General features: G+C 51.1%; 1 protein-coding gene across 2 annotated transcripts; it reads right to left on the bottom strand.

Annotated features, from left to right (window-relative positions):
* Nucleotides 1-825: 825 nt before the first annotated feature.
* SH3GL1 (SH3 domain containing GRB2 like 1, endophilin A2) lies at nt 826-27,351 on the bottom strand. Of its 2 annotated transcripts, XM_052702811.1 has the most exons (10): nt 27,170-27,350; nt 10,434-10,502; nt 10,249-10,321; nt 9,373-9,516; nt 7,400-7,533; nt 6,408-6,566; nt 5,935-6,038; nt 4,879-5,003; nt 4,350-4,403; nt 826-3,032 (listed from the first exon to the last, which is right to left on the bottom strand). In XM_052702811.1, exons 1-10 carry the CDS (start codon nt 27,212-27,214, stop codon nt 2,836-2,838), a joined length of 1,104 nt encoding a protein of 367 aa, XP_052558771.1. In that variant the 5' UTR covers nt 27,215-27,350; the 3' UTR covers nt 826-2,835. The 2 variants fall into 2 exon arrangements, with proteins under 2 accessions (XP_052558771.1, XP_052558772.1); XM_052702812.1 differs by lacking the exon at nt 4,350-4,403 and having other exon boundaries at nt 27,170-27,351.
* Between the last annotated feature and the right edge of the window lie 227 nt (nt 27,352-27,578).

Here is a 27,578-nt window from a genome sequence, read left to right on the forward strand (position 1 = left end):
GGGCCGTAGAGATCCTCAGAGCTTAATCCTCCTGCACAGCCTCCTTCCTCTGCTCAGATCATCCCGTGCAGATGCTAATCTGCAGGAGGGAAGAAAAAAAAAAAAAAAGGATTTCACATTTAATTGTGGAACATAAAGACGTTGCGGGGTCATTAAAACACCATGAATATGGAAATGAAATCCACAGGTATCCATGCAGGTAACGGCAGGGAGCCGCAGGTAATGCTGGATGGTGGAAAGGTTGGCTCTGTCCCAAGGCATCATTAACCCCTGCTATAGGGCCTCGTGTCACAGCCACAATCTGCTCTGAGATGAGCCCCTGGGTAAGCAGGGCTGCACCTCATGGGGTGCAGGCAGCAGGATCGGCCACTGAGCACTGCCTGGGTGCAGGGGAGATGCAGGCACTGCAGGGACAGCACTGGGTGCCACTGCCCAGCTGCACTCAGCCCACCTGGATCGATCCCAGCCACAGCTGGGAAACTTTCCTCTTCCAGTTCCCATGGAAACGAGGGATTTTCTTCTCCCCAAACTTGAGCCCTCTGCAGGGACTGCAGGGCCAGGCAGCAGGCAGTGCTCAGCAGGCACAGCCCGTTTGCTGGAAGCTGCCAATTTGAACACACAGAATCATAGAGTTGGAAGGGACCTTTAAAGATCCAACTCCCTTGCAACAAACAGGGATACCCACAGCCCCATCAGGGTGCCCTTCCAAAGGCACAGAGCAGAGGTACGGATGCTCCTCCAGGGCTGCTCCTCCAGCCCTCTACATCCCCCATTTCTATCTCAGCTCCAGTGAGAGATCTCATGTGCACAGAGAGAATGCAGCCATTAGAAAGAAGAAAACATTTAATACTTTTATTCAGAGATACAAGTTGAGATTTGGGAGTCTTTTTTTTTTCTTTTTCTTTTCCCCTTTACAAACCATTACAAAAAAGGTCTTGCAAGTTGTCCCAGCTGACAGACTCATCTCCATCCACCTGAGCAGGAGCCAGCAGCCCTGGGCCACGGCTGCAGCCCTCAGTGGGGCAGGGACAGGGCACTGAGGCCATCGGTCCCTTCGGCCCCCTGCACTGCTGGGAGCTGGGGGAGAAATCCACGTGTGCTCCCACATCCTGCACCAGGAGGGAGGGTCAGGCACTGGTGCCAGACGAGGGTCAGCCCAAGGTGTAGCAGGGGACCAGACGTACATCAACATGCATGGTTAAAAACATTAAAAACGTTCTGTGTAAATGTAACAGGAGATGGAGTAGCTGCAGTGTGGGGCTGGCAGGGAGCTAAGGCTTGCATGCGTGGCCAGGAGGTTGCTGGTCAAGAAATGCAGTGCCAGAGCCCTGCCAAGTGCTGCAGCAGAGGTGCCAGGCCCCCAGAGCAGGGAAACCATTTTTCTATCAACACTGGAAAAGCAAGAAATGGAGCTCAGGAGCTGTGGATGCAGCGCTGTGCTCTCTTCCCCAGGAGCTGAGCACTGTAGCTCCCAGCCCCGTTCCAAAACGTGTATGGGGAAAGAGGCTGGGAGCAGCCAGAACAGCCAGGAGCAGGGCAGAAGGGGTGCAGAGATATAAGATGCCTTTTCCACCAAACGCATTTGCAGGGTGCAGAAGCTGAAGGTCACAGAGCCCAGGGTGCAGCTTCTCCCAATGGGTGGAGATGGCCATGGGGAGGGGGCAGAGGAGGGGCAGCAGGAAAGGCACATGAGGATTAACCTGGTCCAAAGCAAGCAGCCCCAAGGAGCAAGCAGAGGGACTGCAGCTCAGCCTCATGGGGTTCTGATGGGGAGAACAAGCACAGAGCTAGCAGGTGAGAGGATCTTGCATGGGACCATTCTGCAATCTGCTCTGCCTCACCATGGGCAGGAGCATTCACCTGCCTCCCTTGTCTGGAGCTAAGAGTTGGACTCGATGATCATTAAGGGTCCATTCCAACTTGGGATATTCCATAGGCAGACCCTGGGCTGCAGCCCAAACTGCCCCTTGAGTCCCCCTCAGTTTTGCAGGTAGAGGCTGCAGCAGGAAAAGCCCAAACTTCAGAAGCAGCCCAGCTTAAAACATTTCCAGGGCAGAAAGGAATTGAACCGTGCCGTGCCACGGAGAGGACAGAGAGCCAGCACCATGCATCAGACATCTCTGCCCCTCTCCAGGGAGGGGAGGGACAGCACAGAGGCTCAGCACTGCCTTGAGCTGGTGTAGTGTTCCATCTGTGTCATAGTGTTGCTCTGCTCCGTGCTTTCTCCACTGAGCCCTGGCTCTGGGGTGCTGAGGAAGCTGAGTCCCTTCCCACAGCAGCTGGGTGTCAGATTGAGCAGGGGCTGTAGGCTGAGGGGAGGTGGGTAGTGTTCAGGGGCAGATGCCCACACCATCCTGAAGGAGGGGCAAACCTCTCACCCCTCCACGAGGCTCAGGGCTGCTCAGCACCGGGTGACCTGGGGTAATGATCAGCATGAAGGTCATGCACCCCGGCTCTCCAGCACAGCCAACCTGGTTCATACGGAAAGTGGACCAAAGGAAAGACAAAAACTGGACAGGGAGAGGCCTATGACCCAGCTTGAACGTACAGACTGGAAGAACCTGGCAGGATTCATAAAGTACCTAAGTTCAAGCACCAGAAGGACACAAAAAAAAAAAACCAAAACAAAAGACAAAACATATTCTCCAGGATAGGGCTGTCTGACCCTTCTGGCTTGTTCCCTGGTGGCAAACTCACCCCGAGATGATACAGGAAATGGCCGTGTCTTCTCTCCCCACCTCACTAGAGGGCTCGTGTCAGGACAAACGTGGAATGCAGGCTCGGCCCTGCGCTGTGAGGGGGCACGAGTGGAGAGGAACGGGGAGAGCTGCCAATTCACTGAGGTAGCGGAACCAGCACTTCCACGTAGTTGAGTGGGAAGAAGCCTGACTGGCCATTGATCATGCCCTCGTACCAGTTTTCATCGATCTGGTTGGTCAGGGTGATGATGTCGCCTTCCTTGAAGCCAAGCTCACCATCGTTCTCGGGTTCAAAGTCGTAGAGCGCCTTGCAGCAGGGCTGGTCCAGGTGAGCTGTGGGGAGAGTGCATGCAAGGGGTGAGGAGGCCGCCTACAGTCCTGCCCCAGCCCCACAGCTGGCAGCCAGCCGCTCACTCCAGTCCCAGACACCAAACCAGGTCTGGCAGAGCCAGGATTCACACAGCCCCAGTGACACAAGCGAGTGCTGGGGGCTCTGCCCCGCCTGGGAGAAACTGTTTGTTAGCTTTGCCCCCAGGATGGTGAAGCATTAACTCAGTTCGAACTCTTCGATGGGTTTTAGCACAATGGCTCCTCTGCCTTCTTGTTCCAAATGTTTCCCTTCATAACTTGCTCCCAGAGCACAGCCCCAACCCCTGTACCTTCCCTGTGCCCCCCACCCCACTCTAATGGGAGAAGAGCAGCCAGTAAACTTCGCAGCTGTAGAGATTCTACTGAGAGCAAGCTGAGCTAATGCAGACCACCACAGGCTCCAGGGCCCTAATTCCCTTCCCTGTTGCTCAGCACCTGGCATGGCTCTGTGCTAGGGCAGGAGGAATGGCAGAACAGGAGGCCCAGCACACCTGGACTGCTGAACCTCCACAGCACAAGAGGGCTCAGCATGAGGAAAGAACTCAGAAAACACCAAAAGCAGCAGCCAAGCAGGTTCATTTCTGAGAGAGCTTCTCAAAACACCACGCTGGTCCCACAACCACAGCATATAACCCTTTCCAGGCTCCTTAAGCCCTCCTACCCCACTACTGTACCACCACGAGCCCCTCGTTTGCCCCACTCTGATGCCTCCAAGACACAGATTCAGCCTGCCCCCGTACCCCAATGAAAGCCCCATGAGCTCCTTCAAGCCAACCTGTGGGCCCAGCCTGGGGACTTGCCACCAGTCACAACCCATCTGAGGCTGCTTGCTGCCCAGACACCACAAAACCCACATCGTGTACCAAAGCACCGCCTGCTCTGTCCCCAGCTCCCAGCTGCAGGGTAGGGGACAGCAGGCAGGAGGTGCAGGAGTGGGACAGATCAGAGCTGGGAGGCTCGTAACAGGAGTGAGGTGGTTGATATCTCCTGGTAGAGCTTCTGATCTTTGTGCTCTCAAGCAGGACGTGCCTGCATGACGATTGCTGCTACAACTCATCCAGGTGAGCAAAAGCTTTAGGGTGGTAAATATCAATATAGCATGGTTGGGTTCATTTGGGCCTCAGTAGAGGTGATGTTTAGCTCAGCTGTTCTGCTGGCCAGGCACAGTGGCTCAGCACAGGGGTATTAGTGGCTTACAAGAAGCAGTGTCAAGGAAGGAGGAGCAAGGAGGGGTGGGGAAAGATGGTCACACATCATGCAGTGCAGTGGGAGGAAACTCACGGATACTCCTGACGGAGGCCCGGGACGGCTTGTCGGATCGGAAAGAGGAGGAAGCTGCTTCCAAACAAAAAGAGACATGCTTAAAACAACGTGAATTGGAGTGAGGGGAAGGCAGGGCCCAAAGGGAGGTTCTGTTAGGAGAAACATGGCATCCTGCATGCTGTTAGAAAACCATCTGCCTCGCTGGGACCAGGGAGGGACAAATGCAGCGTGATGGAAGATGGGGAGGGAGAGATGTTGAATTTTTCCTTTCTGCCCTTGCTGTCACTGACTGGGTGCTATCAGTCAGTGACCCAGACTGCAGGCTCTGCTGGGACTTCTCCAAAGTCAAGAAAACAGAGGCTGTTGGGCCTCAAGAGAAAATAGCCTGACTCTAGAGATGTTTAAGACACTTCCAGAGCCACCAGCTTGTGAAGGCACATCCAACACATCAGAAACACAACTCTTAGGCAGAGCAGTTCCCCTCCATCCCCAGGACACTGCTCCAGAGACACCTGTGTGCACGATGACATACATGGGACAACTTTACCTGAGACTTTAGGGGTGGGAGCACAAGAGAAGCCCCCGTTAGATTGGTCACTCTCTCCAAAGTCATACGTCTCCCTGGGTTTGGGCTTGTATTCCCGCCTGGGACGTGAGGAGGCCTCCCTCATTCTGGCAGAATCAAAAGAAATGTGGATAAATTAAAGTGAAAACGAGTCTGAGAAGATCAGTGCACATCTTGCTTGTTGGTGTGAATGCTCTGGAAAAGGCATGATGCATCCAGAGCTAGAACATGAAGCTCTGTCCTCAGCTAAGCAAGGCAAACATAACTGACCCCTTATAACCATAGAGGGACGAGTTTCAGTTGCCTCCACCTCAGACCTACAACTCAGCTTTTGGAAGACAACACCCCTAGGTTTTGTTGTAGAGCAGCTCAGGCCACCACTGCTTTCAGGCCAGCAGAGGACACTCGTGCTGCACTTTGAAAGCTCACAGCAGTAGGATACTCCCAGCTCTTCCCAATTCCAACCAGACACAGCATCCATTCAGTGGTTTCTTCTATGACAGAAGAGCAGCAGGGCAGCAGTGCTAAATCACCAGGAACTCCAGCTCCCTAACTACAACTGAAGCTAATGGCACAAAGACACTAAGCTAGGAGGGGACAGGCACATTCAGGTCGTGACATCTGATCTATCTGCTCCAGCAGCACGGTCACTTGATCCCAGGTCTGGCTAAAAGATATTTCCTGGTCAAGGCCCAAGATGCAAGGAGCTGTGGGCACTGGCATTAAGGGTGCACTGCATATCCACCCTTTCTCTGCCAAATTCAATACCAAGTTCCCTGAGAACTGCACCCTCCAATTCAGGCATCGCTCAAAGCAGCAGAAACTGGCTGCCTGTGAAGCAAGGACAGACACGTTTTGTATGTCAGAATGCGCCCATCACTGATCTGAATGAGGTTTGGACCGAAGCTGCAGTGACTGCAAGCACTGGCTTTAACACCAGGGGGCAGATTCAGACAGGGAGCCAGGTATATTTACAGGCAAGTGCCATGCAGAGCTCATGGCTGTGAGAACAGAGTGCCCAAAGCCCCCAGGACTCACCTGCGTTTGAGCTTTTCTGCCAGTTCATCCAGGATCTGCACTGCCTGCCTGTGGTAGTCCAGCTGAGCATCCACCAGGGCCGACAGCTGGCTCACCTGCTCAATCTGAGAGAATCAAACCAAGGCAGGATGATTGGCTTTCCCTTGCTGACAGAAGACTCCCACTAGGGCTGAGATTATACTGGGAAACGTGCACAAGGGACAGCTTCCCCAGGGAAACGAGGATGAGGTTTGGGATTTCAGATACTTGAGACCAGGCTCTGGCTCAGACTCAGCAGAATGGCTCCCATTCTCCCACTGTCTCCCACCCTGAAGCCTTCCATTCCCCAGCTGGTCAAATTCTTCCCAAGGGTGCTGCATTACCTGGCCAAACTCATTCCCAGTGGCACCCTCACACAGATGGAAACACAAAATCCACCCCCAGCTCTCAGCCCCAGGAGCATCAAGGAGTCCAGGCGCCCTCTATGCACTTACATCAGTTTCTAGGAGGTTGTGCATACTGGTCTCTGCTACTTCCTTGGACTCTTCAAACTTCTCCATGGCCTGTCGGAGTTCCTCATCAGGGATTTTTCCCTGTCGTTTCTTCTTGTAATCAAAGTCCAAGCGTCTGCCTTCCAGCTTCTTGAGATGGTGCTGGGAAGAAGACGGTTATGAGCAGCAAAGAAAAAAGAGGAAAGAACCAGAGACTGGGAGCAACTGAATTTTTGTGTTGAGAAGGCAGCACTGGTCACAGGCCAAGCTCATTCGTTTCAGAAGCTTGATCTCAGAGCATACACTTCTGTGGCTCCCATGTTTGTTCAGGTTGCAGCACAGGATAGAGAGCTGCACATCAGGGGTGCTGTGAGATGATGCGGAGGAGCAGACAGTTTGGCAAAGCATTGCTGCTGTAGGTGCTTCTTACTAAGGAATAACCTTCAAGTATGGTATGGAAATATAGTTTCACCCCTTTCTAGCTGGGAGCTGGAGGAAAACAATGTGGTGAACAGCCCAGGTCTGTTCCTCATGCAAGGGAAAGGAAGAGCTGGCTCTCTACTTCGAGCTCCTCGTGAGTGACAGGGATCTCTACAGATCAGGAATTGGGATACAGATTCTGAATATTATATCCTGTAACAGCTTAGGGTCAGAACTGTTTAAATCAGCACCAAAAGCAAGCAGCCCAGAACATATGTTGGGATACACTATGACAGCATCCTCCATAAAGAACAGTGAATGAACTACTCCAACCTACACCCAGCTGTAGAAGCTGCTCAGGAGCAGTGGCAGTGATGCTGAATACACCGAGCAGGGGAGCAAATACTAGGAAATATGGAGAGAGAATGCACATCACATGCAGGGGAACAGAAGTGGTACCTCTGCCTGTCCACACTGTTTTCCACTGTGATGGAGCAAGTGGCTACATGCACTGATAGCCAGAACAGGCCAGCATCTAAGGAGATGAACAGCAGAGACAACACCGTGGCGTTTACCTGGATCTCTTTCAGGTCTTTGTCACACAGGTTCTGGAGGGGATCAATAAAATTTTGTTTGACTTCAATATCCAGTGAGTCCTTCACTTCAGCCAATCGTTTCATAGATTCCCCAGCATCAAGCAGCGCATCGCCTTTGAGTGAGAAAAGGAAGAGAAAGGGAGGAGGAGAACAAGCCAGCCGGTTAAACAGAGCCAAAGTCTGTGGCAGCTGCATGCAGAGCCATTCTGCCATGATACCCAGCATGTGCAACTTCTGTCCTATGTCAAAAACCTCCACGTTTCTACGTGGAGCAGCTTCCTGAGCTGAGCACAGGGAGCGCTGACTGGCGTGACAGCGGGCAACGGCGTGTTGGTGCAAACTCCACAGAAGACACTTCACCAATGTGCTTCATTTTCTTCCTCTGAACACAAGAACTACACAGAGGAAGGGAAAAGTATTTCATAAACAGCTTTGTTAACTCAGGGAGTCCCTGAGCTACTAATTGGCTGAGCACAGCTTTAACCTTGCTTGGCCACTGCTGGCAGCAGAAGCTGGGGGCAGAGTACATTTGGCCTGATTGAGCCAAGCCATCCTTTTGTTCAGATGGCTTTTAAGCCCAGAGCACTCTTGACCAACCTCTCAAGTTTCCCCAGATGTCAACAACAAACCTGCAGCCTTCTATTCATTTTGGACCTCTATCGAGCCAATCTTATCTCTTTTTCCACCTCTCTCTGAATTCGAACTCAGAGTCGCTTACTGAAACCTATTTAGCTTTTCTAAAGCTCCCTCTAATGATGACAGTTAAACCAGACAGCCTCGCTGAAAAGCACTTTTAGTCTGGGCTTTTTATTCCAGTGGAAACCATTTATAGGTTAAATTATTCCTGTGCAGCTTTGGCAAACCAATCGTTTCAGCACTGCATCAGCACAGGAGTTGATGCAAATGAAATGGAGAGTCAAGTGAAACCACCAGTCTGCTGTCCAGGTGGAAAAAAAGCAAACGACAGAGTATCTGCAGAATTATTATTTCAATGGTGCTAACTCTAGATAACCTGTCAAAATAAAAATTCATCAAGTTAAGTGTTTCTGTAAAGAGAGGCTATTAGAGGAAGCCAGGTTTGCTATGTTCTTCTAAAAACTTCCTTCCCCCTTGCTCTGCAATAATACTGGTTTCCTGCAAGCCAAGAGAGATACAGAGTTCTGAGTCAGCCAGAGATACCCTCGAGAATTCACCACTCCCACACAGCAGCCAGGGCTTTGTCATTTTCCTGAAGCAAGGCTCCTCCCTGCACTGGAAGGGATCAGACAGCTGTGCACTGCATTGGCTCTGTCACATGGGCAGGCTGATGTTTCACTGGATTAAGACTAATGTCATCAAAAAGCTTCACACCCCCTTCCTCCCTGCAAGCCACACGTGGCTTGTTTCATGATTATGAGAAGTCACCCCATGAAGAGGTTTCTTGGCTACAGAATCCCCATAGCAGAGCTCTATGGCATATTAAAGCACCTCATATTGCTCAGTCCAGTTTCCACATCACCACATTCAGTTTAAAAGCACAGACACAGTTTTTCCCACATGCAAGCTTATCCCAGTACTCAACAAAAAAGTATTAGAAGGTTTTGGACCTAAACCTAATGTTGATTACGATCCAGTCCCCTTGGGTTCTGCTTCTCCTTCCCCGAGTGGAAGCCTTCAGACCTCTTCTAAAGGCCAGTGTACAGAAAGGCAGTTGACAGCACAGACATCAGTGGTGAGCTGTGGATTTTGCCCTTGCTTTTGGTTTAAGGAATGAGGCTCAGCCGCTGCCATGCGTTTGCTCTGAGACTGCTACAGATCCGGCACTCGTTGGACCAGAGGCACACGCTGCTAAGTGATACAAAGGGTCCCAGAGCCCTTTGGGAATCCAAAAGAACACAGTTTGGAGATTTGGCACCGGGCTTTGCTGTCTTATCTGCACGCTGCTGCAGGGTGCAGCCCCACGGGGCACTCACCAAAGTTGGAGTCCTCGCCCAGCTCCTTGCCGTAGCGGATCATGCTCTCCCCCAGCAGCCCTTCTGACTGCGGGTAGCCAGGATTCTTCACCTGCCCACGGATCTTCGACATCGTGTTCAGCATGGTTAGCTTGGCTCTGGAAGCTGGCACAGAAACAGCCACAGCCGTGTTTGTCATTACTTGGACTTGCCAGCAGCTGCTGGCCACTGCCAACTCTTTTTTTAAGTGACTCCCAAAGCCAAGAAGTGCTATTGTCATAATCTACCAGAAATATCACTTGCTATGAAAAGTAAAGTTTCTTTTCCAAGGCAGCAAATAAATATAGATCCCCACAGCTAACTGGTGAAGGCCAAAGGAGTTTCCCCAGCCCTCCCGTAGTCCCTGGAGCATTCTCTGAGCAAGCTGCCTGGAAACACACAGGACAGCAGGCTCCGGAGGTGATGGTTACAAAGCGAACCATCCCTTTCCAAGCCAGAGATGACATTTTTTTGGGACACCCTGGTAAAAACAGGTCCCCTCCAGATCTTTCCTAGATCCAAGGTTAAAGATGCGTCTGTTTTATTCAGTTTGATAGCAACAGCAGTATCTTACAGCCCAGAAACACATCACTGGTCAAAAGGGCCGTATGACCACAGAGCACCTGCGAGCCAGGGTAAGACCCCACTAAGCTCAGCCAGTTAGCAAAGCCACAGGGAATGTACAGGACAGCCCAGCATACATCTGGTAAAGGTAGACAGCATACCTGGTAACAAATGTGGGCTTGGTGGCACACCTCAAGGCCATAAAGGTTCTCTCTGAGGTCTCTCTGCCTCTTTCTCTCCTACCCTCTTTGGGGGGCAGAGGGAGAAGTGGACAGCAGAGGTGCTGTCACTCACCTGGGTTTGGCTGCAGATATTCTATTGTTCTGGTCAATACTTCTGTAACTGCCTTGCTGGTCAAATCCACTTTCTGTAGGAAAACAAGATGATCCAGCAGCAGTGAAGATCAGCTCAGGGCTTTGGCAAGGTCACAGAAGGCTTTTACGGGTAATTTTAGGGGATTTCTCCTATCTCTTACTCACTTTTTCCATTTCCTTGAAGTCATCGTCAAGTTTGGTCCCTTCTGCCCCTCCAACCTTTTCGCTGACCAGCTGCAGAAAAAGAACAAGGCAGGAAGAATCAGGCATGGCAGTGGCTGCCCACTACCTCACGCAGAGAGGTATCGAGTCCTGGGGACAGAAAGGGAAGAGGGATGGTCCAGACAGCATCTGCAAGAGAAAGGAGGCAGTAGGAACAGCCCAAAGCATGGTAACAACATGCTGCCCTATCCTCCCACAGCACAGCTCAGCCTTCAGACACAGGCAGGATATTCCTCACCTGGCAGAAGCTACAAAGCTCTTTAAAATCATAACTCTCAGCTCCAACTCCGACGCTTTCTGGAAAAAGGGAGCAACAGCATTGTCTCTCAACTCTGCTATAAGAGAGGCTTCAATTTCACACAAGGCAAAATGCAAGTACACAGGGAATTAACATACTCTGCTTGCAGCAGCCATACAGAGCTAAGCCCAGAAAGAACCACTCAAACCACTCAAACTCCTTGCAATCCAGATGGTGAGAGCTTAGGGCTCTGTATTTCAACATTTTTTAAAGAGAAGGATAAAGAGACTTACAGAAGCTACAGGAAAATGTTCAAATCCAATTATCAAGGTATCTCTGATGTCTGTTCTAAAACAAGGCGAACACAAGACGTTTGACACAGCTGGGAAGGCAGGGTTGCTTTTGGCTATCTGCACCAAGGGCTTATCAGCTTTCTTCAAAATGCCACTTAGTGTAAGAAAAGACTTTTTCCCAAAGCTTCACCATTCACCTTCCCGAGCTGAAAGACACGTGCCAACAGTGCTTTATTAAATCCAACTGAAGAAGTGTCCCTCCATGCAGCTCAAATGGAGAGGAACATCTCCTGCCCTGCCCCATTCCCATGTGGCAAGGCCAGTGGCAGCACCTGGGGCTCAACAGATGGGCCAAAGCTACCTGCAGTGTGCCCACAAGCAACTGCCAGGCCCCAAAATGGATCTGTGCACAGCAAATTACCTCCACAGACATCAAAAGTGGTTTAGGAAATGGTTGCTGCCTCCCCAAGCTCTCGATGCCTGCCACAGGCCATTGCCAGGATTCCTCATGCTTGTAGTCAAAACTCCAGCTCTGGACAAACAATACAGGTTTGTTTACTTCAACATCAAATACTTGATTTTATCAAGTCTTTCTTCCTGTGGCGCCCATGGGGACTCAGAGTGGTTCCTTAGTTAAAGGACAAGGAGAAAAAACTCGTTAAGCAAGCATCCAGTTCCAAATGCACTTAGAGATACCCCATAAGCTCCATGCGACTGCGCTCCCTGGGCAGTGCTTAGTCCCCAAATCAAATGATTGCTGTAAAACAGGGAAGTCTGCAGGGATTCAGCAAAATTCTACACCCCAAACTAGGAAAGAGAAACAACTAAGAAGCTGCAAACCAAGGTGCTAGGCTGATCTCTGCTATGGCTGATGTGCTCCTCGTGCCTCAGTGGTCGGATGGATATCTGCAGCTGCTCAGAGCTTCAAGGCATGCAGACATTACAGGGAAGAGGCTCAGAGAGAGCAGAGAGCTCTTCTGAATGACAGCTCTGCACTGAGCAACAGCAGCATAAATCATCCCAAGGCCAAAATATCCTTTTAGAGCAAGAGTCTGAAAGAGCTGAGAAAGAAGACAGCAGCCTTTCAGGGCCTCGTTTTGCCTGGGCAAGGCTTTTTTCTCTTTCTGGGGAAGCAGAGGACCTCAGATGTTTCACAAAGAGATTGCTGTGGTTCCCCTGGGCATGAAAACACTGGGGGAAAGCAATGGGTCAGCGCTCTCCAGGTTCACCCAGCGCAGCTCTCAGCTCCGGATTTCATTCTCAGATGCACACCCAGATGGATCTTCACACATCCCTGCACGTGCAGCCCCACAAAGGTCCATGCAGGCTTCTGGGGGCAGCGCAGCCCTCTTGACCTCACCAGCTTTTTTCTAGCACCTGAAAGGACATGGGAAGTGCAGGGAGAGCAGGACTGTGGATTCAGCAAGCGTGCCAAGAGGGGCTCAAAGGGGTGCTATCACCGCAGAGCTGCCTGCAGATGGGCAAACAACCAAAAACTCAAATTCTTGCTTTTTTTGGATCCTTGCTCTGTGCTCGGGGTGCCAGCACACACTTCTGCCTGCCAGCTCTGAGCTGGGGAAGCACACATTCCTCTTTGGAGCAGGGAAAATAAACCACAAAGCGGTTGCTCTGCCTTGCAGACCCTGCGTGGGCACTCACTGCCAGCTGCCACCACCCACTCCTGTGCTTCCGTGCCAAAAGACAGCTCGACACGCAGCCTCTGTGGCCAGAAAGGGGCTTCTACACAGCCCAGAGCAGCACCTCCAGAAAGGTCCTTTCCTCTGCAATACACCTGAGAAGAGTACAATTAACCGGCGTAATTCCATCCCTGCTTTTCTCCACCCGCCCACAGATTTGCAACCCAGAAAGCTGCAAATACAGCCTGTGATGGAGAGCTCTGCTGTAATCGGGGACTGCATGCCATGCTGTACACAGTGATCACCACAGTGATTTTGGAGGCTTAACACTCTCTCAGAGAGCATAGAGATGTGGAGGGGGAAAATTCGCTTGCAGACTAATTTAATCCTCCTTTTGACATCCAAGAAATGCTACTGGTGCCCTGCTGTGAAGGACGAATACGACTGAGGTTTTCTCCCTGCTGGCTCTAATTAAGCTAGGAGGCTTCATCTCAGGAGGAAAGAAGGAGGGACTGTGTGCCATCTCCATCCCAACAGTCCCAAATCTGTCAGGCACAGGACAAACTAATGCCAGTTCCCCTCTGTGCCAGCAGGGATGTGAGCCAGGGACACAGCCAACATGCTGTTAGCCCAGGCCCACCCATCCTGGAGAAGGGATCTGATCAGTACTAATCAATATCCAAAGGGAGGGAGGTCAGGAGGATGGGGCCAGGCTCTGTTTGGTGGTGCCCAGTGACAGTACAAGGGGCATCGGGCACAAAATGGAACCCAGGACAGGGCATATAGCATAATGTTAAGCCTACAGGAGACAGTCCTGTAGCTTAGTGCGAGAGGAGCAGGACACAGTGGAAAAGCAAAAGCCCTCAGCTGCACTGCACAGCAGCCAAAGCTGTGTGCTTCCTGGAGCAAATATTAGCACAAGGCAATACGGTTGGGCGTCACAGATCGGCGAGATAAAACAGCTTCAAAACAGGATGGCTGTTTACCTGGCACTTTAACCACCAATCTGTAGGGTCAGAAAAAGGGACGAAGCAGACGGTGCACAAACAGTCCAGCAGAGAAGCGACACCCGTGTATAATTAAAGCTTGCTGGCAGTAAAAATGTGGCCCAGATAGCTCAGACCTGAGCTCAGGGCGTAGGGAGGTACGGTGATTGCAGTCCTGTTGGATGGCTCTGGTTCTGTGCCAGGGTGCAGCGGTGGATCCCACCCAGCAAACACCTCCACAGCACAGCACTCGTCTTTGCTTCGTCTGCCTCTTTGCTCCTGACTGTATTTTGCAGATTCTGCAGCCTCATTTTAACAAGGATCGACTCGCAGGGGCTTCAATCACACTTACCTTTGGTGTTCCAATGCTACCAAAGGGCTGTGCGTGGCAGAAGATGTTCAGAAATGAAAGCCCTTTTGTTAGCTAACTACTGCAACAGGAGCTTGGCAACAGGGAGGGGAAGGAATGAGCTGCGTATGCTGAAGGATAAGAAAGACAGGATGGAAAGGGGCTTCTCTTATAGCAGAGAGTGGGAGAGAAACGTAATGCCAGGGATGAGGGAGGGCTGTGCCGTCTCTCCAGACACAACACAAAATCCACACACCCCTCTCACCCTCACCAGCCCCCTCCAAACCCACCACTCCTTCCTTCAACCTACAAAACTGCTCTTCAACCCCAGGATGAACTCGTGGTAAATAACAAACCATCGGACAACGCTCTCGTCATCTGGTTCACCCTTACGTAAACCCGATGAATCAGACAGACCTAGCAGGCATCTGCTGCTGCCCACGCCATCGCTGAAACCTAAACAGATGCCAGTGGCATTAAGTAGGACCTTGGCACACCCACCCCAAAGCTGCACTCCCCTCATTGCTGGCTGGCTGCAGCACCACCCCTTTAACATCCCTGCAAAGAGATGGTGACATGAGGCCGTGCCCAGGGCATCTCTTCGCACAGCAGGTGCCTGTGGATGGAGTACAGAGCATCAAGATATTTTGCAAGCAGCAGATGTGTCCCCAGAGTCAACGAGTGGCAGCTCAGAGCAATGGGATGCGCTGTGCTGCACTGCAGCCTTGCTGCATCACACCAGCGCTGGTGACGGAAGAAGGACAGATGTGTAGGGAAAAAAAAGGGAAATCAACGTACAGTTCAATCACCAACCATGAAAACAGAGCCAAAACCGAGTGGGAAGATGCCACCATCCAAACCTTCTGCAGTTGAGGAGTGCTGGTGAAGCCCCTCCATCTCAAGATCCAGCAGAGGGCAGATGTGCAGCACTGCCCCTAAAAGTGAGCAAGTCTTTGTTGCCCAGCCTGTGGATACAGGAGGCTGAAATCAGTGCTGTGCCAACGAGCAGCTGCTCCACAGGGACCTCACACATCCCGCTCCGACACACTGCTCTTCAACTTTCAAGTATTTTCAATTGGGAAATTAAGGTAGTCAACTGTAGGACGTAACTTCCTCGAACAAGCACAGCTCATCAAGAATGAAAAATACCTGTTTTTTCTTTTAAAACTTGCATTTTTTCCCCTTAGCAAACAGCCAGCGCTATTTATAACATATCAAACACATGCAATCTCTGCATTCAAAGCAGTTGCCCACACTGCAATGAAAACATTATCCTTCCCAAAACTGATGTGCCAAAGCCTTCTCACTCCTCCCTGCGTCCTGCCTCAGCAGAAAGTGCTCTTTTGAGAAATAAAAACCACAGACAAGCAAACAGACGAGCAGCTCTGCCCTGGTTGCCTGCATTAAAAAAGAGCAAGTTCAGTGGGAAAGAAAAAAAAGAAGAAGAAAACAGCCCACAAACTAACTAAAAAGGTGCTGTAGGTGTTTTGAATCCCAGATGAACAGGGCTTCAAAATCCTGGTCGAGAGATGCAGTTAAGGAAAACGCAGCTGTAAGTGCTGGGATCGCTGGTGAGCAGTTTTGGTAGTGCACAACATTGCTGTGAGCTGTGCCCGTGGGAGCTAAATAAAGGCACTGCAATAGTGAGGCACAGCGCCCTGGAATGAACTGTAATTTTTGGTTGTCTTCACTAGTAGCTTCATCATCACAAAGGAGGAGGCAGCGGGGTGCTCACAGCTCCATGCAGCCAACACAGCTCGCTGCTGCTGCACGTATATTTAGAACAGCTGGGCAGCACGTGGCTCTAATCCCTCAAGCACGGTGCTGCACTCTCCTGCTGTGGGGTCTGTCAGCAGCAGGGCTGGAGAACCCCAAACTCTATTCCTGAAACACACTCTGCTCCAGCACCTACGAAGCACCCGTGCTGTCTCTAAGGTCTCATGGCAATTGTCACCTTCCCACCACGATCCTTGGCAGCGTGGCAAGATTGGAAGGTGTTCATCCAACAGCAGGCATCACTTCTTCTCCATCCCTGTTTCTTGCTGCTCACTGCATCCTCAGCTGTGGGCCAGGAAAGCAGCAGCAGCCCTCTGGGAGCACTGGCACTGCAAACACACCTTTTGCCCTCATTGAGCCTGCAGTTCTCTCTGGCATCTGCCCATCTTTGCTTCTTATCCTCGATCACATTCTGCCTCCTCAGAGGCTTTCAAACTCTTAGAAAACAGAAGGCATCCTTTCTTAAGGAATGACGCTGCAGAGAGGTAGCAGGCATCCCTGTTTACCCAGTGATCAGCACACCCATAGCAAAGTGCATCCTAATCTGGGCAACTTCTGACCTACTTTAAAGAGAAGGAAACAGACAGAAGTGTTATTCTATGGAATAAGGGATGAACAATTATCGTCTCGTAACAAGGAGGAAGGCACATTCCCTAGCAAGCCTCCATGCTTTGAGCAGCCAAAGGATGCTGAGAGTCCCCACAGTGCTCTGTAGGTCCTGGCACAGCTCCACCACATCTGCCGGACTTCCTCACCCAAAAGTCATCACTCTAAGCAGAAAAGAGGAAAGAGAATGAGAGGAAGTGATTTGCCTACTGTCAAGAGCAGGTTAGCAGCAGAACCATAACCAGAAGTGGGATATGACTCGACAGACACTGCCCTACCTTTTCTCACACTCGGTTTGGCTGCAGAAGGGCAGATCAGAGGAGGGCAAACAGCAGAAGCTCTCACCTCCCTGTCCCTCCATGTGAGACTCTGCTGCTGGCTCTTAACATCAGTCCTGCCATTCATCTCATTTCTCTGGGCATTTGGACCTGACGGTACCACCTGCCACTTACCCCATCCCACCTCCCCACTCACATAAGTGTTTTCACTCTGGTATCCAGCCCTCAATCTTCTGCTGGGCTTTCTTGCCTTTACTGCTCCTTTCTTTTACAGGAAGAGCTACTCCCTCCTGAGACCAAGCACCATCAATGGACCTGTGCAAACACACACAGAGGTGCTCCTGCTGCCTTCTGCCCTGCCCCCTTTCCCTTCCTTTCCCTTCCCTTTCCTTCCTTCCCTAGCAAAATGCCTTCAGTGACCTCAGGTTGTAATCTTATCATATAGGAACTGCAAAGAAAGAGCTGTCATATGCAAAGACAGCTTTCTAGGGAGCCACCTGTCCAATCACCTACTCAAAGCATTATCGAATGACTCATCTCCATCCAGCAGATGGGCTCAGAGGAATGAGGACAGCATGAATTAGAAAACGTAACTTAAGCAGGAGCCAGCAGGTCTCACTCGCAGAGCTAAGGCCAGTGCAATGCAGACACTGCCCATTTGCTTGGGGAATTCATCCTTTCATTTTCTGCAGCTGGATGAACAGCATTTGAGTCCTAGCTTGTAGCAGGGGCACGCTGCTGCCCTGAGCACAGATTGGCACCAGAGAGGAGAAGTTTCAGTCCTTACCTCCTGCCACAGGCTTACCACATGAAAGCAGGCACCTCCCAGCAGTCAGCAACGAGGCCTTGCATCACATTTTCTCCTGTTATTAGCTACTTCTCACTTGCTTTATACCAAATGAGACATCATTTCTATTCAGCTAGAATTAAAAAAAACTGGGTCAAGCAAACAAGTGAAAACAAAACCACGGGGAAAAAGCAGCAGCAGTTTTCCCCTGTGCCACTGGCGCTGCCCATCTCCCCCACCTGCCACGGCTGCAGAACTACAGTAAACTGAGGGGAAATGGGGAATATTTGCCTTGCATTCAGATTTCCTGCCCAACCTCCCCACATCCTATCTCCAAAAGCCTTTGTTAATCACTGCCTGACTTGTCTGAAGTTGCTGAGCAATCACTTCCCAGCAGCTCTGACGCAGGGGAAAAGGAGCTGCTGCCATTTGACACTTGGAGCTGCTCAGTACATAGGGCAGAAAGGCACAAAGTGCTGAAGGGCCTCCTGGAATTTGCTTTTTGCCTCTTTTGTGTGACAGCAGCAAAGTCCTGATGACGCTGAAGCAGAGCAACCAGCAGCCTGTCTATGCTGCTGCCAGGGATTTCAGGATATCATGGAAAGCAATGGAAAAAAAATGAGGGTTTCTGACAACTGGAGGTCTCAAACACAGCAAGCATGAGGCAGCTTGCAAGAAGGGCTCTCGAGAAGTAGACAGGATTTCTGCTCCAGTGAAAAGTGAAACACAAGAACAGTACCACCCCAGGGCACAGGGCAGTGTGGTATCAGCATTGGATGGACATCATTGAATGGTATCATCAAAGCAAAAGCACAGCAGAGCTCAAAGAATGTCACAGGGCTGGGAATGGGGCTACAGGGCTGGTCAGCTCCAGGTCTGCAGTGTGATGGATGAGGCCAAGCCGTGCTGATGGGACACAGTGAGCAGTTAGGTAACGGGGTTCAGACACGTGTGTGCAGGTTCAGATGGAGACTGTGTTAAAGAGGACTGGGAGCTGAGTCAGCAGTCAGGCTCATGGACAGACCAGATCCAAAAAAGGCGGTGAAAGGACTTCAGCAGCAGCTCGGATCTGTAAAAGGGAAGGTAGTGATCCCCCTTCCTAAGTGCAAGGGGAGCAGAGGAGGACAGAGCACGGCTCACGTCCCTTCCTTAACACAGGCTGCGTCGGCCAAACGAGAACTACAGCAATCACAGTGTACACAAACATCAAAGTGGGAGAGAAATACTTCAGAAAATCATACAAACACACGTTTTCCTTTGTTAACGTGAATACTAGGAAAGGCTTAGTGGTTATCACACCCCAGCACAGCATCCTAAGGAAAAGGAGAGGGGGAGTGACATCTGTAAGGCTGCGGGGAGCCAGCAGAGCCAGGCCAGGCTCCTGCAGTTTGCTTTCACTCTGCAGATTACACTCTCAATGCATCACTTCAGCCTTTCTGCCTTGAAGCCAGAGAACCAGGTGTATCAGAAACCCCTTCTGTTTAAATACAGAAAGCAGATTCCTTTGCTCTTGGAAATGCATCCAATGCAATTAGGAGCTTTGCTACATATGAGAAGGGCTCCAGCAACATCTGGTGCTGAAGATTTGTGCCCAACAAAAGCATGTGTGCAGCCACACGTCAGCACCAAATGCAGTGCTTGCTAAATGCTTCACCACTTTGCTACACAGTGAAGATTAGGGAAAAAAATCCTTCTGCTAAGAGCAGCACCTCCTTACTCAGTAGCTTTGCTTTGTGGGTGGGTAATTATTCACCATTTTTCTGCTTTTTCGTTACGAAGGTGATAAGAATAACGTTAAATATAGCTGGTCCTATAAAATCAATACAAATTTGGTCAAGAAAGTGCCTGATATATTATAGTAGCCAGGTAAAGTCTGGCCCAACAAGCACATACAGCCTGGTTTTAAGTTCTGGGATGAATTATCAAGCATTTTCTCAATCAGAAAAAGCCCTGTAAAGCTTTAATCACAACACAAACTTTACCTTCTGTCTGAAAGACAGAATTACATTACGGAGACGTGCTTCACTTTTCTGAGCAGAAGCACAAGCTCATTAGTGACAATGCTCTGAACTTCATTAACAGGTGAGGGAGGAAGATTCTCAGATCCCAGTGGCTCAGGAAGGAAATCCCACCTGCACCAGCAGGTACTGGTGACGAAGCCAGTGGCACAGGCTGGGATGAGCGTGGCATAGGCTGTGCTCTGTGCACTCACCAGGAGGAGCAGCAGGGCAGGTCCTGACCCTCAGCCCCAGATGAAAACCATGCTGCTGCTGGAAGGGATCCAGGGAGCTGCTTGCTTACAGCTTCAGCCTGGATGGCTGCTGCCACGAAGCCCCAGCCTCCCAGCACGGCTGCTTCCTGTCAACAGGAACCTGAAAGTGATGGGGTTGCAGTTTAAAGGGATGGGTGGGGGCAGGTGGAAGAGGAAACCTTTCTTTCTCAAAAAAAAAGAATTATATATATATATTACTTTTATACAGGGAGAGGCCAAGGGGTGTGTGTGAAAATTGCACTAAGCCATGTCACACAGACCCTCACTAACAGAGAAGTAATGTGATGCTGCATGGCTCCTTCCTCTGCTGCTCCAGCTCTGCACAGATGTCACTCACCTGCCCCCAGCTCAGGGAAGCAGCATGACAGCGAGGGGCCAGAGCTCAGCAAGGAGCAGATCTGTAGAATGACATGAAAGCCACACTGCAGACAAGCAAGAGCAGAGCAACTCCCTGCGTGCTTCAGCTCTGGGCCCCAACTTCATCACTCACACTCAGGATTTGACCTACAAGCAAAGAGGCTGACAGCACAGCACTCTGCATGGGGCTCTTATGAAACAGCATGAATGTCCAGATGCATCACTGCTTTTCCATGTGAATGAGGCGAGCTGACATCACAAACCCAAGACCTTCTGAATTATGGATTTACTTTATTTCTGGGTTCATTCTTCTTTTCCCAGTAGTTTGGCATCTTGCTTGGCAGTGGCACACGCCAGCAGCCTTCCCTGGGAATACAGCAACATGGTGACACAGTGCAGCAGGTCCTGCAATAACCCCTCACGTTCCACTCCTGACAGAGCACAGAAGACCTTTTCACACTGCATTCTTCATCCATCTTGGCTCCCTGTAGGAACCCACTGCACGCCTCAGGTGGATGAAGCAGAAGTTGCCAGGAGACTCAGGGACTGTGGAAAGGTGCAGGTGAGGACGGTGCTCAGCACTTCCCAGCCCCCCTAACGAACCTACTTGTGAGCACGGACATCTGCTCAGAGGGGCACAGACAGAACCTCTTCCCTTCAGCCAACATCAGCTTCTGCAAAAGAGGCTACAGCTCTCCCCAGGCACACTGAGCCTGCAGCTTTGATTCATTTTTACATGAGTGCTCCTGCATCTCAAGCGAGGCAAACTGCTTCACTCCTTCAGCAGCACTTCCATGCTATGGGTCCATGTCCCCCCGGTTCTGCCAGGGGCTGAATAGAGCTGCAAGTCCTGGCAAAAGGTGCTGGAGTATGGAGGAATGGGGGAGAGAAGGAGCAACAAATGTACTAAAGGAATAAGTCAGCTTTTACAGAGCAGTCTGCCTGATCTCATCCCCATTTTGCTCTTTCCCAGGAGGAAAGTGTTGGCAGGGCGAAGCAGGAGGAAGGATTTCCTTCCACTTCTTCCAGCAACACCCCCCCCTCAGCTCTGTCTTACACTTTCAATACTTCGCCCTCAAATTAACCCGTTAGAACAGTTAGACAAATAGGGAATTTTAGACAGGGTGAGATGACAATGAGGAATCAGCATTCCTGGTGTGCCACGATTCCCCCACAGCTCTGAATCATGCATCCTGCCCGTGTCCCAGATTCCCCAGCTGTAAACATGGGATAACAGTGCTCTGTTTAACATGAGAAATGAGGAGGGAAGCACAGTGAGCTGAGTATGGGGGAGCCAGAGCTTCCCACCTCTGCTTTCTGTCTTTGCCTTTCAAGAACCAGAGCTTTAATTACAATGGGAACCTAAAAGCTGTAAAAGCAACCCTAAAAGGATGAGAAAAGCCAAGTCAACATAACTGACACAAAGATGTGAACCTGCACCTCCAGACAGGCTGGACAACAGTGAGAAAAGCTGAAAACTGCTGTATTCATGGGGCTGTTCTGACAATGATTAACCAGCAGAACAACGCTGCCATGCCAAGTATTTCATCAATGACAAATCATGCAAGAAAGGAAGGAAATTACTATTAAAATCTCCTGCACATGGGCATTTTAGCTAGATGGAGCAGCAGGCATCATAACAGCATTCAGTGAGGACAGGGAGAGGCACCCCTGGCCCCTGAAACCCATTGACTCTGAGGTTTGCTGAGAGCAGAGTACCTGCATTCTGCTTCACATTCGCACCTGCCATACTTGGACTTGCACACAGGCATCAATGAGACACTGGGCTCCAATGGCACAGAAAGCTGAGGCTCCAGCACGCTGGGCGAGGATGACAGCAGCAATCTGACTGGCTGCAGAACACAGTTTGCTCTCTGACAGTGCTGGCTGGCACTCTGAGCACCCAGGATCACATTGTGCTTGAGCAAATCCTCCTTTTCTCAGCCCTGTGACTCAGGAGCAGATGAATACTGAATGACAAACATGGGAGGCTGGAGGGGACTCTAACCTGGGTTAATACTAATAGAGGAAAGCCTGAGTGCCATGGGAGAGAAGATAAGGCTGGGAGGACATGGCAAATCCCTCTACTTGCTGGTTCAAGTTCATATTTTCAGATAAGGCACTTGGACATTGCATCTCAGCCTGCCTTTGTCACCAAGGTTCAACCCAGCAGCACTGCCTTGTGCCAGCCTCATGGGGAGACCTGGAAGAGAAAACTGGAGGATTTGTTCTTCCAACTTCAAAACAGGAGCAAAAGAGATGCTGCTGTACACACTGTCAGAACTGAAGGTAGCTTCTAGATGAATTTAATTCAGCCCCAAGCTGAATTGATCTGTAGGAGCTTCAAGGCAAAGCACCAGTGTCTCCATGCTGTTTGTGCCCCTTGTGTCCCAGCAGGGCAAATTCAGAGAGTGCCCTACTCACCAGGCCTCTTTGTGCTCCTCACATCTTGCCTCTGAGGTCCATTGCCATCCTTTTTCTGAAGGATTCCCTAAAAGCCAGTATGACATTTGCACGTCAGTGCACAGCCTGGCTTGTCTTGAGGTTCTGCACCCACTGTGGCACCGTGCTTCCTTTGTCCATAGAGCTGCAGCACATCGGCACCGGGGACACCACTGTCCTGACACCACTGTTCTTAGCCCTGCAATTCACATCCAGCATCTGCTATCAGTGGCTGAAGCTCTTGCAATGGTTGTCTTGAGATGCAGGTGTGGAAGCATCTAGCAGTGTGGGAACAGCTTCCATCTGGAAACAGGCACAACTCAAAACGTCTGCAGCAGGACGGGGCACCAACAGGCCAGGGAAATGGGCCTCTGTGGGTTTTGTTTTCAGTGTAAAAGGTTATCCTGCATGCTGAGCAGCCCATTTCCCTTCCAGCAGGAGATCCTGAACTGCACAGCACATCTGTGCCACTCAGAGCAGCCCAGTGCCCAGCTGCAAACAGAGCAAAGGAAATGAGCGGAGGGCCATCTCCTGCCTGGGGGAGAAAGCCTAAGAGTGCTAGGAGGACTGGCTTAACTTTAAAAAAAAAAGGAACTGTTAAAAGGTACAATGTGGGAAACAGGAGAGGGAAGAAGAACATCCAAAACAGAGCCTCAACAGAAAGAACTTCATAAAGGAAATCTCTCTGCGGACCAGACAAGAGGAAGAAAGACAAAAAAAGGGCATTGCCATCCCTCTCCTGGTCCTCACGCAGTGCCTGTGCAGTGTGTCTGGGCCAGGCTCATGTCTCAGGCCTTTAAGCTGATGCTGCTGCACCTCGGCACCAGGCACAGGTGATTCTTCAGCCATTGCTCAGGACAGTGAGCACACACTGCAGATGTACAGGGCGTAGGATCCGCTTGTTCCTGGAGTGAAATACTGTCACGGGCCAAAGAGCACAGCCCAGGTCCTCACATCAGGCACTCATGTTTTCAAAAATATCTTCAAGAGCCTCGAGAGCCATCATCAAACTCAGGAAAAAGTGTGTACGTTAAGGGCTTGGTAGTTTTAATTAGCACTCCCCTCTCAGAATACAGCTTTTGTCTTCTGCACACAGAGGGGGGAGGCTGCTGGTCTTTGTCTTGGGCCAGGGCTCTGTGTTCTCATTCTGCACACCCCAGGAAGGGAAGAGGATGTTATCCTACAGCTCTGAGGCTGCCGTGCTGCCCTACACACCGAGGGTTTTGGCATGGTCACCGAGTGCAGCCGTGACAGATTGCAAGCAGAAGGGTGGCTGGCAAGGAGCTCCTCAAGCACAGCAAGCACAAGAACTCGTATGGTGCTCTGGTTACTGAGCCTGAGCAGGACGAGCAAGGTTTGGGTTTGGTCCATGCAGAGAACGCTCATCCTGTTCCACGTGACAACGACATTTGAGGGCTGAGCAAAAAAAAAAGCAATGCCACTCTCCCACCTGGGTTGAATCCAACTCCACGCTGAGCCATCAGGGCAACGGCTGATCGATGGGAACACAAGACCGTGCTTCATGTCTCTGCAAAGGCCTTGTTACGCATGGAATGCCAGCAGTTGGCATGGCCCAGTGGGGACAGGGCTACCTGGCAGAGGGAGGGGACACGTTCACCAGTGTCACATCACAGTGCCTCCACCCTAGGGCTTGTCCCTTCAGTGGCAGATAACCCCCCTGACACAGGTAGCAGGCTGTTCTGTAGGACAGCAGCAAGGAACCTGCACACGCGCTCATCTCGGCACTGGGCTCCCCAGGGAACAGCACAGACACATTTCTTTGCCCTGCTTATGCACCAAGTGTATCAAATGACAAATTAACAGAAAGCCTTGCAGATATTAAACCTTCCACTTTAGGAATTGGTTTGTAGAAAGAGAAAACAGTGCATGTGAAGCCATCTCTGCACCAGAAGGTTTCTGCATCTCCCTGAGTACCCGAGAGGCCAGCAGTGGATCACAGTGATGACAGCCTCCCATGCAGCACCCAGCTCGTGCTGCTGGAGCTCCAAGCTGTGCATTTGGTTGCTTCTCCCCCACGGGAGAACACTTTCTAAAGGCTGGTTTTATTTTTGTACTGTCTTTTTTTTTTCCCCTCTCTCCAGAGGAACATTTTGCTGTGAACTAGCAAAACCTGTTCTGGATGCACAGGCTCACGTCCTGCAGCATTGCAAGCATGGCTTTTTGCAGGGTACTGTAGGCTCTCTGCTGCATACGGGTGCGAGGCAGAAGCTGATGCCCAGCTTTATCCCCATACCCAGGACTGAAGGGCCCAGCATGCCTCGGTCCTGGCTGTGCTCTTCTTCAATTAATAACAGACGTGGAACAAAACACAACGTTTTAGGAAAGATCTTCCACATGTTTGGCTTTGGCAGCATCTAATACCTTTAAGAGTGCCAAAAAATAGCTAATCCTCCTCCTGCTTCAGCCAAGGAGTGGCTGAAGATTGGGACCAGGGGAGGGAAAGGGAAGAAGGGTGAAAATGAAAAGGAGAGGAGAATAACACAGAACAGGGGCAGAGCTAGAACCAGTCACTCTCGTTTCCAGACAAAGGACCTCTGCAGTGTGGTTCCAGCCACTGGAACCATGAAGGCAGAAGCGGGGTCCACCCTGTGACTGCGCTTCTCCAGATCCTGCAAAGCAGCTCTGCAAATACCAGCAGAAAGGCTTCTTCAGATTTCATCACCTTCCGAAACCCTGCAGCAGCAGGAGCTGCACGAGAGCCCAAGATGCAGCCACACACACACACAGCTTTTCCCCCACTGCAATATTCCTTGAGCACAAGCTAAGTGCTCAAAACAAGTACATGCAAGCATGCATGCAGATAAACGGGCTTCCAAGTTCGGACACTGGGCTGCTGCTCATCAGAGAGCTCACAGGGTTTAACTTTTCCATGAGCAATCAGATTGGTTCCTTTAAAAAAATAAAACACGGCATCCGTAAGAAAAACGCCCACCAAAGACCACATATGAATTCACTTCAGTTTACAGTAATTCCCCACAGAAAAGTTTCATCAGATGTTTTAGAAAGATGTTTCCAGGCTTTGGAAACACGTTGCTTCTGACTCATCGATGCGCTTTCACCTCTAATTGCCCTGCTACAACAACACTGCACATCTGTGCTAGGAAAGCCTTCCTACAGTTTCTTTTTCAGCACAACCTTCCCCCATGGAAGCCATAAAAAAAGAAGCCATAATAATGATGCAGAGATTTGTTTTCCTGTTGTAAGGAAGGGGGTGGGGAATGACTTCAGGAATGTATTACTTTGCTGTTTAAGCAAAATGCTTTTTCATAAACATGGCCAAGGAAGGAACCCATCCACGCAGCAAGCGTACGCAGATTGAGATTAGAAGGGTTTAAACTATGAGCATGGGAAGCAGAGCCCGTTGGTGGACCTGTGAGAAATTAACTTGCCTTAAATTGAAAACAGGGGCACAAAAGCAGGGACTGGGGGACCCAGAGCAGTGCTCCTAAGGGTGCGCTCCTAAATCCAGATTTGTTCCAAAAATGCATTAAAAAAACAATAATCCCAAGAGTTAATTTCAGGAACAACACCGTACTATAACTGCAGGAGGCACAAAAAGGCTTCGTTTGCTAAAAACTGCTCTTCTGACAGTCTTCCCAAAGAGCAGAGCCCTGCCGCACACAGATGGGGAGTTGTGCTTCTGCCCTGCTGAGCACAAAACCCTTCTCCAGTCCCAGAGCTACCACAGCAGTGGGAATTTCCCAAGGCCACAGCAAACATCGCCCTGCAGACTGCATTTTATGCAACTCTTTCCCCTTTAACACATTGCTCCTAAAATCCCTTTATTATTATTATTATCCTTAAATTTCTTTACTATCAGAGCGGTGAGAGGCTGGAACAGCTGCACAGAGAGGCTGCGATGCCCCGTCCATCCCTGGAGGTGTTCAAGGCCAGGTTGGTTGGGGCCCTGGGCTGCCTGAAATGTGGAGGTTGGCGGCCCTGCATGCAGCAGGGGGTTGGAGCTTCATGATTCCTGAGGTCCCTTCCAACCCTGGCCATTTTGTGATTCTCACTCTGTCCAGGAATTCCATAAAGCACAGGGATGGAAGCTCTTTGCCACACAGCTCTCAGTGAAGCCGCACAGATCTCTGCATCATCGTGCTGGAGCCAAGTTCCTTTTGGTGACTGTGTCACTGTGCTGGCCTGGATGGAGAGCTGTGCTCATGTCACCACAACACCGATGGCACGCAGAGCTCCAGAAATGCCTCATCTCCATCCAACACAGCAGGGAGGGCACCTGACGGCAACGGTGGGCTTGAACCAGGGGTGCTGTGACCCATTGCCACAGCAGTGGGGGATCAGTCCAGGGATTGCCATAGCAGGGATGGCAATGGAGCCCGCAAGGGGTCTGCGTGAAGGGAAGAGGCTCCGGCCAAGGGATGGGCGCCGGTAACGGGATGGGAAAGCAGCACAGACCGGGGAAGGGGGGGACGGGACACCTGGGGGGTCCCAGGGCGGAACACCGAGGCGCAACGGGAGCTCGGCTCGTTGGCACGGGGCTACCGGATGGAAACAGCGGAACCGCCATCAGCCGGAGAGCGGCGAGGTCGGTATGGAGGGTAGGAACGAACCTCCGGGTGCACCGAGAGCGGACGGACAGCAGCGGCTAAGGGAAGGCGCGGATCGCGGTGCCTCACCTGGCTCGCTTTGTAGAACTGCTTCTTCAGCCCCGCCACCGACATGCTGCCTCCTGTGCCGACCGGGGACACGCAGCGGGCGGCGGGACGCCGAGGTGACACTCGGCAAACACGGAGCCCACCCGCAGACCCGCTCCGCCGCTGCCAACGCCGCCGTTTCCGCCGAGTCGCCGCGGCCAGGAAGCGGCTCGGCCCGCCCCGCCCCAAAGAGGGAACACAGCGCCCCCTAGCGGTCTGGCGGAGCGCCACGGCGGCACCGCTGTTACGAGGGGGGAGAGGCGGACGGAGTGGGGGGGTGTTCGGCCTAGAAGAGAGAGGGGCTCTGGGGAAAACGCGTGGCGGCCTTCCTGTAGCTGAAGGCGGCTCATAAATAGGAGGGAGAGCGACTTGGTACACGGGTGGGTAGTGA

The sequence above is a fragment of the Tympanuchus pallidicinctus genome, unplaced genomic scaffold (genome assembly GCF_026119805.1).
Source record: "Tympanuchus pallidicinctus isolate F22 unplaced genomic scaffold, pur_lepc_1.0 scaffold46, whole genome shotgun sequence".
Taxonomy (NCBI): Eukaryota; Metazoa; Chordata; class Aves; order Galliformes; family Phasianidae; genus Tympanuchus; species Tympanuchus pallidicinctus.